General features: G+C 35.8%; 1 protein-coding gene across 2 annotated transcripts in view; it reads left to right on the forward strand.

The window, feature by feature from the left end:
- Positions 1-18,178, forward strand: part of FGF14 (fibroblast growth factor 14) — a 612,072-nt gene that overhangs the window by 465,445 nt on the left and 128,449 nt on the right. For both annotated transcript variants that reach the window (XM_087435889.1, XM_014781777.2), the window contains exon 2: positions 16,352-16,462. In XM_087435889.1, coding sequence (XP_087292015.1) covers positions 16,352-16,462 — 111 coding nt within the window. The remainder of the gene's footprint in view (positions 1-16,351; positions 16,463-18,178) is intronic.

The following is an 18,178-nucleotide window of genomic DNA, read 5'->3' on the forward strand; positions in this document are numbered from 1 at the left end:
TATTGAGTGCCTAGTATATGACAGGTACTCTTCTAAGCACCTGGAATATGGTAGTGACCAAAGAGATGACAATCACCACGCTTATTTATGGTCAATTTTGGCATCACTCTACTCATTTGTCCTATTTCTGTCTTCCAAAGCAAGACTAAATAATCCCACTCCCTGTTTTCATGACAGCCCCACAAATACGGACGGTCCCCAACTTAGAATGGTTCAACTTAACGATTTTTTGACTTTATGATGGTGCAAACTGTACTTGGAATTTTGAATTTTGCTCTTTTCCCAGGCTAGTGGTATGCGGTATGATCCTCTCTCGTGATGCTGGGCAGCTGCAGAAAGCTGTAGTTCCCAGTCAGCCCAGAGATCACGAGGGTAAATAACCGATACCCTTAAAACTATTCTGTACCTATTTAACCATCCTGTTTTTCACTTTCTGTACGGTATTCAATAAATTACAGGAGATATTCAGCACTCTATTATAAAATAGGCTTTAATTTAGATGATTTTGCCCAACTGTAAGCTCATGTAAGTGTTCTGAGCACATTTAAGGTAGGCTAGGCTAAGACAGGATGTTCCATAGGTTAGGTGTATTAAATGCAATTTCCACTTAGACAATATTTTCAACAATGCATTTATCGGGATATAACCTCATCATAAGTCGAGGAATATCTGTATTGGAAAATGACTTAGTTTCACCTTCTTCAGATTAAACATCCTCTAATATAATTTCGCCAAGTTCCACCATGTCAATCACTGTCCTCTAATCTTTCAGTGTCCCCTCATTGTGTGTTTTCAGCAAGTCATTGCAACCTCTGTGTGCTCTGACTACACTGGGGTCTTCACCCTGAGTACACTGGGCTTAGTGGTATGTGGATGGGCTGGGCGGCCAGACTCCAGGGGCTGCAATACCCGCTCCATCATTTCCTTCTTGTGTTATCTTGGGCTAGTCGCACACAACTCTGTGCCTCAACGTCCTCAAGTGAAAATGAGGATAATAATGCCACTTACCTCAAAAAGTTCCTATAGGATTAAATGAGTCAATATACATACAGCGCTTAGAATAATTTGTGGCCCGAAGTATGTGCTCAGCAGGTGACAACTGTTATTCTTTTTATTGTTATCACTAGTCTCGATCCTTTCTGTTCATGCAGCCTTACTATTTCAGGACCCACATCATATGTTGGCTTAGTGATGCTGGGAATAATGTACAGCAAGCTGCTTTGGCTATAAAGTCCTCTCAGCTCCTAGCAAAGAGCCTGGGACCAAGAAGGTATTGAAGAAATATCTGCTAAATGAGCAAGTGAAATATCTTAGTTTTTGAAAATACGCTTAGACAGAACATGAGAAGGATTTCTCCTCTTATTTCCCAATGTGAATTAACCTATTCCTGTAGCTATATTGTCGAATTTTAGTGATTGACGTGCTGTTAAGGATTCTTTGAGGAAATCGTTGTGAACGGCCATTCATGTTAAGCTTTAATAAATAAAAGTGGTGGAGAGGCACCACCTCTTGGTAATAAAATATGCAGAAGGTTTAGGTTTTCGCCATACATATACCTGGTCACAACTGAACTCTAAATTCAAAACCAAATTCTACATCATCCCTTATGGAACTTCCACATTGATTTCCAGGAGTTTTTTATTTATTTATTTATTTCATAACCTCTGGTTTAAGTGTTTTCTCTTTTTAATTCAATGTGTTCATGTTGACTGTGACAAATAGGTATCTCTGAATGGCTTCTCCTTCTCGCTCCTTCCTCTGCTGCTCTGGAGGTTCTGGAGAGAGTGGCATTGGTTTAACAAAAGATTTTATGACTCTCATCTCCTTCTACAAGAAGCTGGAAGACAAATGTTTGAGACAGAAACTTAGAAGGGAGCAGACCTCAAATGTCTGCACCTTCCTTAAGTGGAAGTAGCCTTCTAGTATTTATCAGTACCACTTCTCACTATTCATACAGCCCATTGGGAGGAGGTTTCTGTGCAGTTCCAGATGTGAACAGGCAAAATGGGTTTTATATCTTATCTGAAATGCTCTTTCTCAAATGTATGAGCCTCTCCTCTGGAGAATGTGTTGATCAGTCTTTGTCACGTGCTGTTAACTTCTTAAAGGCACCCACTGTCCTGATTATTTTCTTGGCATAATACAGTTAGGGAAATGCTTCCCGAGCGTAAATTGAATGTGTCCTAAAAAATTGAAAACGCTTTCTTTTCATGCTAAGTTTCCAGTTTACTGTTCTAAAATTTCTCTTAAGAAAGCTAATAGACATTTACTGTAATTCTTGTTTACATAGTTAATGCAACAACACGTATCCTGATTGCAATGTAACTTTCACTGAAAGGCTTTTGATGCTGAATTTTATTAAGCAATAATGAACTTTAATTTCAACAGATGTTCTTGGTTCTTTAACATCATACTTTTTCTCATGCTAATCCTCAATTGCAGATAATGTAATAACAGCTGGAGAGCAGATTAATACGGCCCGCTATAGGTTTGACTAGCTGTGAAAATTCTATGAATGAGTCAAATAGTTGTTCTACAGATTCTTTGTTTAGGGAATTCCATTTCTATTTTCTGAAAGGACAAGTGAATCACACTCTAGTGATTTAACTGAGTATGTTAAATTTAACATAACGATGCTCTAAGCCTTAGACCTTTTTTTGTATATCTTTGTTGATTTTCTGAATATTTCTTAGATAATTTTCTTGAGAATTGAGTCAAAATTTCTGACTATAATTTTAGATTTTTCTATTTCTCCTTGAAGTTCTATTGGTTTTGCTTCATGTATTTGAAGCTCTCTCAGTAGATGCATAAACATCCAGGATCCTTATGTATTCTTAATCAATTGACTCCTTTATCGTTATGCAATGATTCCTCTTTATCCATTGTAAGATTCTTTCTCCTGAAATCTATTTTGTTTTTATTTAATATTGATTGATTGTTGTTAGCATAATTTATTGTTTTCTATCCTTTTACTTTTATTTTTAGTAGCTCTACTATGGTATAATTGTCATAAAACAATCTGTACATGTTTAAAGTGTACAATTTTATTAGTTTTGACATTAAGAAGTCATCATGATACTCAAGATTATGGCTATGTTCATCACCCCAAAAGTTTCCTTATGCCTCTTTGTACTCCTAACCTTCTGTCCTTCCCTGTCCCTTCACCAATCTCCAGTCACAGAGCTTGTCTTTGTCATTACATATTTGTTTAAATTTTATAGAATATCTTATAAATGGAATCATACAATAGATATGATTTTTATTCAATGTAATTATTTTGTAATTCACCCATTTTGTTGCATCTAACAATAGTTCATTCCCTTTTTCTTGCTGAATGGTAGTTCATTGTATGGATATACCACAGTTTGTTTATCCATTCATCTGTTGAATGGACATTTGGGTTGTTTCCAGTTTTTGGCTATTACAAATAAAGTTGCTATGAACATTCATGAACATGGTTTTGTATGGACATGTACTTTTATTACCATTGAGTAAATATCCAGGAGTGGAATCACTGGATTATGGAATGGCAGGTTTATGTTGAATATTTTAGAATCTACAAACAGTTTTCCAAATTGGTTGGAGCATTTTCTATTCTTACCTTTAGTATTTGTGAACTCTAGTTTACCCAAATCCTTGCTGACAATTGGTATGATATTATTTTTAATTTTAATCTTCTAATATGTGTAACCATATTCCATTATGGTTTAAATTTTCATTGTCCCAATGACTAGTGATATTGAACATATTTTTATGAACTTCTTTTTCATCCATAAATATTCTCTGATAAAGTGCTTTAGAGTTTTGCCCATTTGTTTTATTGCAATCTTTGTTTTCTTATTATTGAGTTTTAAGTCTTTATGTATTAGTGGATTCAAGCCTTTAATCAGATATAAAATATGCAAATATTTTCACCCAGTCTGTGACTTGTCTTTATAGTCTCTTAACAGTTTCTTTTGAAGAAAACTTTAGAATTTTTATGAAGTTTTATTCACCAGTGTTTTCTTCAATAGATTGTGCTTTTGGTGTCAGATCTAAGAACAGGACAGGGTATATAATTTTAGGAGCCAGGGCAAAATGAAAATGCAGGGCCTACTGTTGAAAAATTATTAAGAATTTCAAGATGGTGTCAGCAGAACATTAAACCAAGTGTGGGGCCTTTCTAATAGGAGATGTGGCATACATTTGAGTACATATAGTGTATTTCCATTTCTCCTCTCCTGTGATTTCTACTATTGTTGTCATACATTTTACTTTTACATATTATAAACCTCACATTGCATTGTTATTATTTTTGCTTAAACAGTGAATTATCTTTTAAAGAGATATAAATAAAAAGAAAAATGTGTATGTATTGACCTGTGTATTTACCATCTCCAGTACTCTTTGTTCCTTGGTTTTAGATCCATATTTCTATCTGGTATCATTTTCTTTCTCCCTGGAGGACTTCCTTCAACATTTCTTGCAGTGATGATACACTCTTTCTACTTCTATATGTCTAAAAATATCTTTATTTTACCTTTGTTTTAGATATGTTCACTGTTTCAGAATTTCATTTTTCTTTTTACTTTAAAGATGTTGTTCCATTGTCTTCTTGCTTGAAGTGTTACAAGCAAGATATCTGCTGTCTTTCTTGTCTCTGTTTCTCTTTATGTAATGTGTTTGTTCCCACTCTCGGAGAAGAAAAGAGATTGTTTCTTTATCACTGGTTTTGTGTACTTTCAATGTGATGTGTCTTGTTGTAGTTTTCTTCATGTTTCCTGTCTTTGGAGTTTGTTAAGCTATTTTGATCTTTGGTTTTATAGTTTTCACCAATTTTGAAATTTTCCAGCCATTATTTCTTCAAATATTTTTCTTTTCTTGCCCCCTTGATAGTCTCTTCTGGAGACTCCAATTAAACATATATCCAGTAGCTTGAAATTATCCCACAGCTCACTAGGCTCTGTTAATTTTTTAAAAATTCTCTTTTCTCTGTGGACTTCATTTGGAACCATTTCTATTGCTATGCCTTCGAGTTCCCTACTTGCATTTCTGCAATTCCTAATCTGCTATTAATCTCATCCAATTAATTTTTTTTTTCATTTCATAAATTGTGGTTTTCATCTAAAGAAGTTCATTTTGGACCTTCTTTAAATCTTCTATGTCTGTACTTACCTTTTTGAATATATAGAATATAGTTATAATGACAATTTCCCTGTCCTTGTCTAATAGTCTAACATCTGTGTCAGTTTTGATTTGCTAATTCTTCCCCCTTGTTATGGGTTGCATTTCCGCATTTCTTTGCATGCCTGGTAATTTTATATTGGACACCAAGTATTTTGAATTTTACTTTGTTGGGTGCTCGATATTTTCGTATTCCTATAAGTATTCTTGAGCTTATTCTGGGATGCAGTTAACTTACTTGGAAACAGTATACTCTTTTTAGTTCTTGCTTTCAGAATTTGTTAGGTAGATTGAAGCAGTGCTCAGACCAAGGCCAATTTTCCCCCAGGCAAGACCCTTATTTGTACTCTGCTCAATGCCCAATGAATTATGAATTTTCCTAGTCTGACTATGGGAATAGGCACTGTTTCCAGTCCTGTGTGTGTTTGCAACAGTGTTGTCTCTAATCCTCTCAGATGGTTTTCCCCTGCCTGCAGTAGTTTCCTTACATACAATTGCTGATCAGTACACAGCTGAATACTCTAGGAAACCCTCTGAAGATCTTGGAAATTCTCCTTCATTGCAGTTCTCTTTTCTCCAATACTCTGTACACTGTCTGCCTTGGTCTCCTTGGGCTCGCAGCTCCATCTTCTTAGCTTAGAGAGTTCACTGGGCTCCTCTCTTTTCACTGTGCCCAGGAATCTCTCTCAAGGCTTTAAACTCAGGCCATAGTAGGGCTCGTTTCATTTCTTTCCCATCTCTCAGAGACAGCTGTCCTTCATTTCCTGATGTCTAGTGTCTTGTAAAATTCAGTTTGTCAATTTTTTATTTTTCCTGTGAGAGGGCACCTCTGGTCCCTGTTACTCCATCTTGGTCAGAAGTAGAAGTCACTTAGGATTTTTTTTTTTTTTTCCGTGAGGAAGGTCAGCCCTGAGCTAACATCCGTGCTAATCCTCCTCTTTTTGCTGAGGAAGACCGGCTCTGAGCTAACATCTATTGCCAATCCTCTTCCTTTTTTTTCCCCCCAAAGCCCCAGTAGATAGTTGTATGTCATAGTTGCACATCCTTCTAGTTGCTGTATGTGGGACGTGGCCTCAGCATGGCCGGAGAAGGGGTGCATCAGTGCGCGCCTGGGATCCGAACCCGGGCCACCAGTAGCGGAGCTTGCACATTTAACCGCTAAGCCACGGGGCTGGCCCTCACTTAGGATTTTAAAGAATGTCTGCATAATTATTAAGCTCTCTTAGATTGTGGCATGTGGCTCATGTAACATTCACATTGTTTTTCAGTCTTAGTTCTAGCACTGAAATTTGTTCACTATGGTATTACTTGATTACAAAATATTAGCAAATGTTCATAATACTCTTGGGCCTTTGTTTCTCAAGCCATTCAGTTACATTTGATTAGCCTCAAACTTTATGAAGAATGTAGTGAGAGGCATGATTATTATTTAAACATGCAATTCTATTTTGTATTATAATAAGTATAAAATGTTGTTTTTTATTGAGCAGCATGAAGTAAAAGGATTGTCTATTAAAATTAAAGGATATTATTTTGGTCACTTATGTAGCAAAGTAAAAACTTTTTTCCCCACTCTTTGCTATTTGGTGTGTGTGTGTGTGTCTTTATTGTGACAAGGTATCACAAGTTAACATAGAACTTGTAGGTATCTCAAGATGGTACAGTTTCCTTTCGAATGAGTCATTACAAAGGGGAGGTCTGTAGCAGTTATTGCCACAGTGGTTTTTTTAATTAAAAAAATCCTGCAATGAGGAAATAGAAAGAAAGTCATCATTAAACATTTAGAGACTGGCTGAATAAGAATGAAATATTCTGGCAATTTAACCAGAAATACTTAGTAACATGTGCTTATTGCAAGTTTGTTGCTAAGATTTTGAACACTCCTTTGTGATACTATCTGAAAGCAACATTAGAAATACAAATACCAAAATGTATATCTATAGTTAAAAAAATAAATAGTATTTTGATAACAATTAAACTAAAGTATCTCAAATTTCACTCTTTCTATGACAATAGCATTGGAAAATTTAAATAAAATGCTTAGCTTTTTGCTGCTTAGCAATCTAGGAAATATTATGCTGTCAGTCAGCTGGCAGCATAGTCGTTTGTAATACTTATGCTAATGTAAAGAAGTAGGTATCAAATGTCCTCAAAGTAATGTTAAGTTTCTTTCGGTATTTGATGTCATTGACATATGAAGGAGGAATCTGAACATGAGTCATGTGCTCATATCTGTAAGTGCTGCAGATGCCACACAGAGTGACACATCAGCACGCTGAGCAAGACAGAGCATACCGATTCTTTACGTACGCACATATGTATTCCTGTAAGGAACAAATGAAGTCCTTCACAAGCTAGGAACCCCTGGCACAGTGTATTATCAGGAAAGCTTTCTCTAGATGTTATAATAAGGATTGACTTGGATCCCAAATGCTGTTACTGAAGGTCACATACTTTTCTTTCTTAAATATGCGCAGGAATTTTGTATATTATCATCTTTTGCACTTACATAATTAACATTTATAATTTAATTTTAAAAGATATAATTATAATTTAAAAGGAATAAAATAGTGGCCCAAATTATGTAATTATTCATCTTTGTAAGTGATGAATAAATACAGTGGAACAGTAGATCCAACATTCTGGCCGTCTTGTTGTCCAATTCTGAATTGTGTTGGGGGCATAGGAGCTCTAATCTGTCTCTAATATGTTAGAATCTTGTAATTAGAGAATCTTGCGATTAGGAAAATAGTGTTGGAAAGGGGTGCTGTTCTAACTGAGCTACAAAGATTTGCTTCCTTCTGAAGTTTGTAGACACTGCACATTCAAAAATGTAGTATGAGTTCAACCCTGCACTAGGAATCCCAAGATAACACTCACAGGTCTGTCTGTCCCTTAGAGCTTAGAGTCGAATAGTAAGCAGGATCCTCACGGCCTGCCTTCTCTTTGATGATCTTCTCAAATATTTTCCCCAAGAAGAGGCTTTACCCACTGTTGCTTTCTTAATATATTTTACTAGAGGGAAATTTTTGGCCAAAATAGTTTTAGGAAAAAAGTCAAAAATTACTGGTCTTTCCATTTCAAAACCCACGTTCATCCGTATTCTCGGCATGCTTGCTCCTCCAGCGCTTAAATAAAATTTAAAAATGCATTTTGCCTTGAATACCATTTAGGGCTTATATACAGATTTGTTTAAAAACAAACAGAAAATGAGTTTAGTTCAATAAATATTTGTTGAGCAGCTGCTCTGTGCAAAACATAGCGCTAGGCTATTTTGAATTATATATGACGCAAATTATCAAGGGATTTATGATGTATTTGCAGGGCAGGAAGACGTGTAAATCCAATAATTTAACACATGACTAGTTCATATAAAGCCATATTATGGATTCTCCTCTTCTCTCCTCAGTAGACAAGAAGCTCTTTGAGGACAAGAACTGTGTTTTTTTATGCGAGATTCTATCCCTAGTGCCTACAGACATAAGGTTCTGGTAGGCAGACGTAGAGAGTCTATTCTGGGCTGTATAATCAGCAGTTAAATTTTCACAGACATAGACATTTGAACGGTGACGAATGCAAACTAGGTTTTAGTGGTGAACACAATGTGGTCTACACAGAAGTTTAAATACAAGGATGTACACCTGAAATTTATATAATATTATAAACCAATGTTACCTCAATTAAGAAAAACCTTTAAAATTCAAAATACTAACAGACGTAATAATGCATTGGACTGAGGTGATGGCTTGAGCAACCGCTCTCAAATGGCTGAAACAATGTTTCTAGAGAGATGAGGTTCTGGAGGCAGCGTGGGGTCAATTCCAGGAGGAAATTGAATGTCATCCTAAAGAATTAACAGAAAGAAGTAGCAGATTTTCACATGCCTTTGATTTTATTTACCATTTCCCTTAGTGCCCTCACCCCACTCTTTTTTCTCAGTCCTTTGGAAGAGTTCCTGGGCAGGTTTATTTTTATGGTTGGATTATATGATAATTTATGACTTTGGGTAAATTATTCACAGTACTATTTTCTGCTTTTAGGAGTGCCAAAACCTAATTATATCTGTCACAAAAAGTATATTCCAAAAGTTGCTTTTTACTGTGTAAAAAAATGCAATTTTTCCTTAGCTAATAGAGGGGTGACATTTGAGAACCTACACTGATAACCAATTAATATTGAGATTTGTATGTAAATAAACATACTATGTGTGATGTATATACATTTACATATTTGATATATAAATGCTCTATTGTACATTTTTCAATTTCAATAATGATTTTAAATGTATACATCCTTCTAAGGGTTATTCTGATTTCCGTTTTGTCAGTGTGCACATTGCGTGAAAACAATTTGTGACAGTGATTGATTTAAATGAACCTACTTGTGAGAGAGTGATTGTTTTAATTAAAAATGTGTTTTTTTCCCTGTATCTGAAGACAGTTGAACTGATTTGCATTTCTTTCAGTTCTGAGTGTTGAGGCTAATATATTATGAAGCATCTTTTTTGTTCCTTGATATATATGCACATTAGCTTTCATTATTTCTATTTTAATTAATATCAGAGAGCATAGTTAGTACAGAGTTTCACACAAGGAGTATTCTCAGAACATTTTCAGTAAAATGTGCAGGCACAGCAAATATAAAATAAAAGATAAAACAGAAGAAAAAGGATAATTAAGACAAAGTTTTCATATTTTCTTAAGCAGAGTAAATATTCTGAATGCATAAGTATTTGAAAGGAGAACAAAGAAGTCTAGAAATTTTATGACTTGAGAAATATTTTGAATTTTTAACATGGCTAGCTAAAATATAGGTGTAGGATTTCAGATATTTATTGATCCTTCAATTATTCATTGAGGGTTCAAGTTGTAGGAGTTTGGGATATATTAGTATTGAAAACAAAATCTTGTTCATGTAGGGCTTCTATTTAACATTCACTAGAAGAATGTCACTCAATCTTCTTATCCCATCAGTTCAATGAAAAAAGTGAGATGTACCTCAATATACGTTTGTTTCACATGTATAATATTTTCAGTTTTATATCTCAAGGCATACTATTCATTTAGGGCGATGTTCTGGTTTTATCATGGTAGATATATTTCAGATTGTCTTCTTAACATTTCAGACTCTTTTTGGCTGACTTCACGTTAGATCTGAATAGATCATCACCACTTTTGTAATTTATTTGTGTGCGGTTTTAACCATATAATCCATGTAGAAGATATATCGTCTTTGCTATTTTCGTGGTGTTAGCTTTTGCTTGTGTTTTTTTTTTCTTTTTTTTTTTTAAGCCATACTATCTCTGTAGGTGTTTTCCCCTAAATTATCCTAACTTTAGTTGAACTAGGTAATATAATTTATCAGTCTACTTAACCAGGAAGACATAAATTTCAACATATTGTGAAGCACTCATTGGGAACAATGACTGAGAGCCAGGGTCACTGTGTCAACCCCTCAGAATTATAGGATGTCCCCACCCGCCTCAGGTACTTCAAGGACCCAACTTGACATGTGACCCTGAAGACTCTGATGTCAATTCATGCTAAATATTAGCAAATCTTAATTTCTTTCTCATTTTTGGAGACAATAAACACACAGGAAGTTCTAATACTGGGTCTTCACACACTGCAATTCATTGCCTTTCACTCCTTTTTGGGGAGAGACACCTACTTTGGACACTGTGCTTTCAAAGGTATGTGCTTTTATTACAGCTGCCCAGTCTGGGTCCTGTCTGGCAGTCATGTGAGATTTTCTTGGTCCCTTTTTGTCAACTTTTCTCTCACAGAGACATGAAATAATACATGTAAGTGAGCTGTCCAGCACATATGATACTGAAGTTAACACTTGCTATAGAGTGAGAAAATGAAGGGTCATGTCCTCCTGTACACAGTAGATCCAGAAGCTTAGTCATGCCATCACCTGACTGCGCATAACTGATGTGGTTGTTTTCTCAGTAAAATTGTTTTGTTTTGTTTTTGCTGATTATTTGGTTGCATGTTTCTGGCCTTTGGAGAAAATTTTTGTTTTCTTTTTTTTTAATTATTTGAAAAAGTGACCTTAAGCTATAAATGGCCACATTGCACAATGGCAAGTTTTATAAGTAAAGATCATAGTGAAGGTTTTATGGATGTGTAGCTATGCACAAAGAAAACCTAATAAGTGGAATCCTTGAAAATTTGGGGCAACCAGTTAATCTGCAATAGTAATATGCATTTAGGTTATTTGCATATATGTATGCAATATTATTTTTACACACACTTTTTAAAAAGGCATTAATAGATTTTATTAAAATTGCTACATTTTCACTATAAAATTAGCATGCCATGATTATAGGAAATTTTGCAAATAATAAAATGTTGAAAAATAAATATTCAAGTAACCATCAAAATACAGTTATATTTAACATTTTGGCTGTATTTTCTCCCATGTATTTTTCCCCATGGATAGTATTTTTAACATAGTCATGCTCATATTAAACACATGTATGTTATTACACAAAACTTTATAACACTGAGGGTTTATTTTTAAGTTAGAAGTCTGGAAAGTCTAACTACATAGTCAAAAGTTGTGGACATTTTTAAGGCTTTGTTGTGATTGCCATCTTGGTTTTCACGTTGTTCCAATTTTCACTCTTAGCAGCAATATGTGAAATTACTAGATAAATTACACCCTAGTCAGTATTCATTCAGGAAATACATGTTGCACAGCTCTTATTCATCTAGACCCTGTATATTTAATGGTGAGCAATATCATACATTTCAATTTTCTTCATGAAACTCACAGGCCAGTTTGGAGACAGACGTCAATCATATAACTACACAAATGTGAAATTAAAACCATGAATTACAACGCAAAATATTAACATCTGTTTAATCTCAATGGTGGGCACATGGATGTGGGTTGTATTGTTTTCTATGTCTTCTAATATGGGGGCTGGCTCAGGGGAATTGTGGTTAGTTCGTACACTCTGCTTCATCAGCTCAGGGGTTCGCGGGTTCGGATCCTGGGCGCGGACCTACCCACCACTTATCAAGCCATGCTGTGGCAGGTGTCCCACATAAAATAGGGAAGATGGGCACGGATGTTAGCCCAGGCCCAATCTTTTTCAGCAAAAAGAGGCGGATTGGCAACAGATGTTAGCTCAGTGCTAATCTTCCTCACAAAAAACAAAACAAAACAAAATGAAATAATTTTGATGTTTAAAGAATAAGTTGACCTATGAAGAAACTGCCATAAAAGCATTCAGAGGAGGAGTCTGACCTCATCTGAGGTGTCAGGGAAGTTCCACAGAGGAAGCGCTGATGGAGCCAAGCTTGGGAAGGAGGAAAACGAGTTAACCATGCGAAGATGTGTGCATGTGGGTGGTGTGTGTGTACGGTTGTACAAGGGGGCACCTTTATGCAGGTGGGCATATTTGAGACAGATAAGGTTAAAGGAACAGGATAAATGTGGGAGATGATTGTGGAATATCTGTAGGCAGCCCACAGTGACCCCGGTTGGGCTATGTGCAGGGGATGGCGTGGGAGCAGTAGAAAATAAAGCCAGGCATGTAAGATGGGGCCCCGCTGCTGCGGGTTGTGTGAGTAAGTCGGAGGGCATCGAAAAGTCCCTGCGTATTTCCTGATGTGATGGATTGGAGCAGGCAGACTACAGGTGGGAAGACCCCCTAGGAGAGGCCATGAGGGGCTGAACTGCTGCTGGCAGTGAAAATAGAAAAAGGGAAAAGAGTGAGGGAGATTGTGACGACAGCATCTGTAGGAATTGGGCAACTCATTAGGTGGAGTGAAAAAGGCGAGCATGGTGTTGAGTCAGGGGTAGAAATGCCTTTTGGCTGGAGTTGGTGGAGATGGGAGAACTGAAGTAAAAATGATACTGGCAGAAATTTAAACTTACAGGATTAAATTTTCAATTTTGGTGAGGGCTTCATGGGTAAAGATTTATCAGAAATGCAGCCAATGGCAAAGTGGGGTGGATTGTAGAAGATATTTTCGAGAACTTTGATCCTTTCTCACTTCATGTTATTATTTCATATCAAGATTCAGCTCCGAGTATGCAGGATTTGGATTTAGACACAGCTGTGGTTAATGCTTTAAACTTAGTTTTTAAAAAAACCGACTGGTTTGCATTTTATTTTAGGTTTTTAAAACGGTTTAGTTCAATTGTTCAATTCACAGAGGCCACATAGTTTAGTAGATAAGTGGGCAGGATCATGTTCAAACCTCAGCTTTTCACTTGTTAGTAAGTGCTCTTTGTCAAATTACTTCACTGCTCTGTGTCTCCACTTCCTCATCTTCAAGATGGGCTTTGTATTAAGTAAGTTGTGGCGAGGATTCAATGAGCTGATCCTGTAATGTACTTAGAACAGTGCCTGGCACCTGAGAAGAACACAACCGCTGTTATTACGGCTTCTAGAAAGAAAATACCAAATAATGCGAAACTAGATAAATCGAAATCAATTTGGTTTTCTTTCCTTGAAATTAAATGAGAGCTCAAAAACAGAATTTCATGCTTTACTTATACTTCCTTATCAGAAAGGAGGGGTGGTCGAGAAGGGCTGTCTCAGCATGATGCCCTCCAGCTTCCTCCATGTTGTCACAAATGGCAGGATTTCCTCCTTTTTAAAGACTCAATAATATTTCGTTGAATATATGTACACTATATTTTCTTTATCCCTTCCCTTCTTAAGGGACACTCAGGTTATTTCCATGTCTTGACTATTGAGAATGATGCTTCAATGAACATGGGAATGCAGATATCTCTTCAATATCCTGATTTCGTTTCCTTTGGGTAAATACCCAGAAGTGGGATTGCTGGATCATACGGTAGTTCAATGTTCAACTTTTTGAAAAACTACCATACTGTTTTCCACAGTGGCTGCACCATTTTACATTCCTACCAACAGTGTACAATGGCTGCCTTTTCTCCATGTCCTCACCAATACTAATCTCTTGTCTTTTTGATAATAGAAAAAACAAAACTGAAGGGCTCTCTTTGTATGAGTGTGAGGGAGCTTGTGGGGGTTATATGTCTTCTTACTGCTTTGACCAGCTTAATTCAAGTCCAGAAGATATAGTAGCTAAAATATAGGATTATTAAAAATAATCAATTAAGAACATAAAGGTTTTGCAGAAAAATTGTCAATATCTAAAATTCTCTATATGTTTTCATGGAAACTAAGAATCAGGCCCCCACTTTTTACTTTTGTTCTCTTCTTTTCCTTGCTACGTTTTCAATGATGAACATATGATGCAGCAAAACTAAGAAAAGAAGTTCTTGGTACTTAGAGGTTTGATTGCCCAGTCAAATCTTCTGCGTGATGGGCAGACTAAGGCACAAGAGTAATTTTTATCTTCATTAATGCACACCTTGGAATTATGTGATTTTTAAAGTTATATACCACAGAATAAAGAACATACGTAACATAATCCTAATAATCCCTTAAATGTTTCTTTTTAAATCCTAGTCTTCTAAAAGCATCTAGATTCTGATATGTTTAGTCACACTGGTGTTGTGATGCTGTGGTGTTCCTGCATTATTTTCCAGGTTTTCTTCAATATCATACTATCTTTGAAGGAAATCTGTGTATCATGGAATCATTTTTCAAATTATTAGTTACATTAGATGTACATAGAAACAGATATTGGCATTCTCTTTAATTTCTTGAGACTAAACAAGCCTAAGATATTCTGTTTTTAAATAGCTTTTTTGGGGGGCCGGCCCCGTGGCTTAGTGGTTAAGTGAGTGCGCTCCACTACTGGTGGCCTGGGTTCGGATCCCGGGCGGGCACTGACGCCCTGCTTCTCCAGCCAGGCTGAGGCCGCGTCCCACATACAGCAACTAGAAGGATGTGCAGCTATGACATACAACTATCTACTGGGGCTTTGGGGGGAAAAAAAAGGAGGAGGATTGGTAATAGATGTTAGCTCAGAGCCGGTCCTCCTCAGCAAAAAGAGGAGGATTAGCACGGATGTTAGCTCAGGGCTGATCTTCCTCACACACACACACACACACACACACACACACAAATAGCTTTTTTTTGCATGTGTATTTTTTGTGTTCACCTGTTTACAAGTCCTCAGTTCTTCTATCCATTACAAGATGCTAGGTTTCATTGTTCGGTAACATCCTACTGTTTTGACAGCGTGATTACACTTGCATGTCCTATTCAGTGATTGTGGAGAGACGCGGTTGCCATGGTGAGTGTTATGATGTCCGACATCAAATCTAGTCATGAGACGGGATGGCCTTTGAAAAACCACATGCAAATGTTTATTTTCAAAGGTGCAACTGGCTCTTTGTGAAGCGCTGGGTCACTAAGGTGGTTGTCTTTCCAATGACTCATCAAATGGGACGTCTGCTACCATATAATTTCCCTTTTTGTTTTAATAAACTTCCACTGCTCTCTACCTCAAGCCCTATTGGTATAATTTTCCCCTTCTCTTAGTTGTATAAATTAGTAGGATTATCTGTTTAATTCGTTTAACTTGTCCGGATTATGGCCTCAGAGCTGACCTCACAGCACAGGTTTGTTATCGTGCCTCACCCTGCGTTCGGAAGTCTGTTATTCCATTTTCCTATGGATCATGCATAAGTACTTGCTTCCACGCAAGTTAGGGTGGCCCTTGAGACATCAAGGAAACATTATGTCTCCATATCAGGGCTTTTTCTAAAATTGTGTATCAAAATGTTAGTATGAATTTTTTTTTTAAATACAGATTTTTCACGTTTTGGGGTTACTTGTCAAATTAAATAAAAAGAAAAATCCATTAAAAAGACTTGAATAAAGTTTCTTAGAGCTAGAAGTTTGCAAAACTTGTACTGCCATCTTGAATGATAATATTATTCTAAACTATTAAACTAATTAGTTTAGGACTTAACCAATACTACAACTAATAAATTAATTAATTTAATCATTTCAACTAATAATTTAAATACACACATATTAGTTTCATAAAATGACCTATTTTCTGCAATTGACCCATGCAGCTGATGACTGCATTCTCTTCACCTTCTATGATTAGTATACTCCAGGTTTGATAAATATGGAGGAATCTGGGAAACGTACAATACAAAGTACTAATTCTATAAAATGCCCTCTTACTTCTGAAAAAGAAAAGTAACAGAAAAGAAAAAAGAAACTCTATTGTGACACATCGTGAGGCTTACGATAACTATGTTTGCCTTTCAGATCCCCAGCTCAAGGGTATAGTGACCAGGTTATATTGCAGGCAAGGCTACTACTTGCAAATGCACCCAGATGGAGCTCTCGATGGAACCAAGGACGACAGCACTAATTCTAGTAAGTGACAACCTCAGGCCACCAGTTAACACAGTGGGTAGAAGATACGCTGCTACATAAATGACTTTGTGAAATTTGCAAATATTTGGTTATGTTGGTTTACTTTTACAAATGTTACACACTAGAATGCCATTCACGATTTCGCTTGGACCACATGGATGAAAATATCAACAGAGCAACAAAAGAAACCTGTCATTTTAAGATAATTATAAGTTAATATTTTCTTTTTTTTCCAAACAATTGTCATATACAGCATTATTGTTACTTTTAATCTTGTCATAAAATTCAAGTAAGTACCTGGTGTGTTCAGATGAAAGTTGATTACATGTTTACTTTGGCAGTATTATTTTTATCAAGCCTGTAGCTTCTTAATGATAATTGTAGAAATTCAAGAGCTACAAGGATTAGTTGTTTCAAATAATAGAAATGTAATTTTTCAAATTCTTTGTATTCAACAAGAAAAGATAATATCTTTCTTTATAGAGAGGGCATGAGGGCTGTGTGCCTTTAAATACGTTGTACAAAATATTTAACTACTTTATAGAATTGGGTCTGTGATAACTTTTTTTTTTATTAAAAAGCCTCCCACTTTTCATTGTATTAATATCTGTCTTCATTTTACTATTTCTTTATATACAACGTTTCTTTTATTCTCATTCTGGTGTCCCTCCTTATTCAATTGTCTGAGTTTTCCTTTCCCCTATTCTGTTTATACTGGCTTCTCACTCCTTGTAATTTAGCACATAAGTTCTAGAATAGATACACTTTTTACTGCTCGGAAGATTTAGTGAAAAGCAAAAACGGATTTTATTAGAAATATTTAATCACATATTACTTGTGGATCAGGAGTGGATATGAATCTTTTCATCCATTTATCATTTATCCTTCATATATAGACCATTCCATGAAAAGAAGGGAGGATTTGAGTACATGTAACCAGATTATCGGCACTTCCTGTTTTAAATTCTAGTGATCAAATTTTTAGTAACAGTGATTCTGAGAGTAGCTAAGAATATAAAGTAGACTATTTCTGCGTTTGGTATTGCTATGTGAAATGTCAATATTTTTCCAGCCATTGTGTTTATTTTTTAGACTTTGGGCATTTCTTCTTTTTTTAATTTTTCTTTCAACTTTAAATTATTCTTTTTTATCTTCATTTTACTCCTTTTCAATTTCTAATCTTTTTCTTTTTGTGTCTATTATGTTGTCCTTTTTTACTTTTAAACTTTTCCCTATAATATGTGTTCATTGATTTTTTGTGTGTGTGCGCTTTATTTCCTCTTTTGATTTTAGAAAAAGAGAAAGTAAAGCAACTCAGCCACAGGGAAGAAAGAGAAGGCGTTATTCATAAGACCAATGTCAAACATTGTTTACTTGTTGGGATTTTGATACCAGGTTGAACCTTTTAAAATTGTCAGCACTAGACCATCTTTGACCTACAAAAGATGTCAGTTTCTTCTGGTTGAAGCTAATACATATATATCTGTTTGTTTTCTTTTGCCTATCTAACTCCTCACCCATTCTTTGATAAAAAGACATTCTTCTTTCCTTAAGTCTTACAGTGTGGGGACCATGGGCTTTAAAGATTCATAAGCTTTGATGTTCTCCATGTTTTCTTTGACCAGAGTCTAGTAGAGCATGAGAATTAGTTTTCCATAACTCTGATCACTATAAGAGCTATGACACTCTGATTTATCAGATTGGAGGCTGATGTCA

This window comes from Ceratotherium simum, chromosome 10 (genome assembly GCF_057802395.1).
Source record: "Ceratotherium simum simum isolate JZ-2026a chromosome 10, ASM5780239v1, whole genome shotgun sequence".
Lineage (NCBI taxonomy): Eukaryota > Metazoa > Chordata > Mammalia > Perissodactyla > Rhinocerotidae > Ceratotherium > Ceratotherium simum.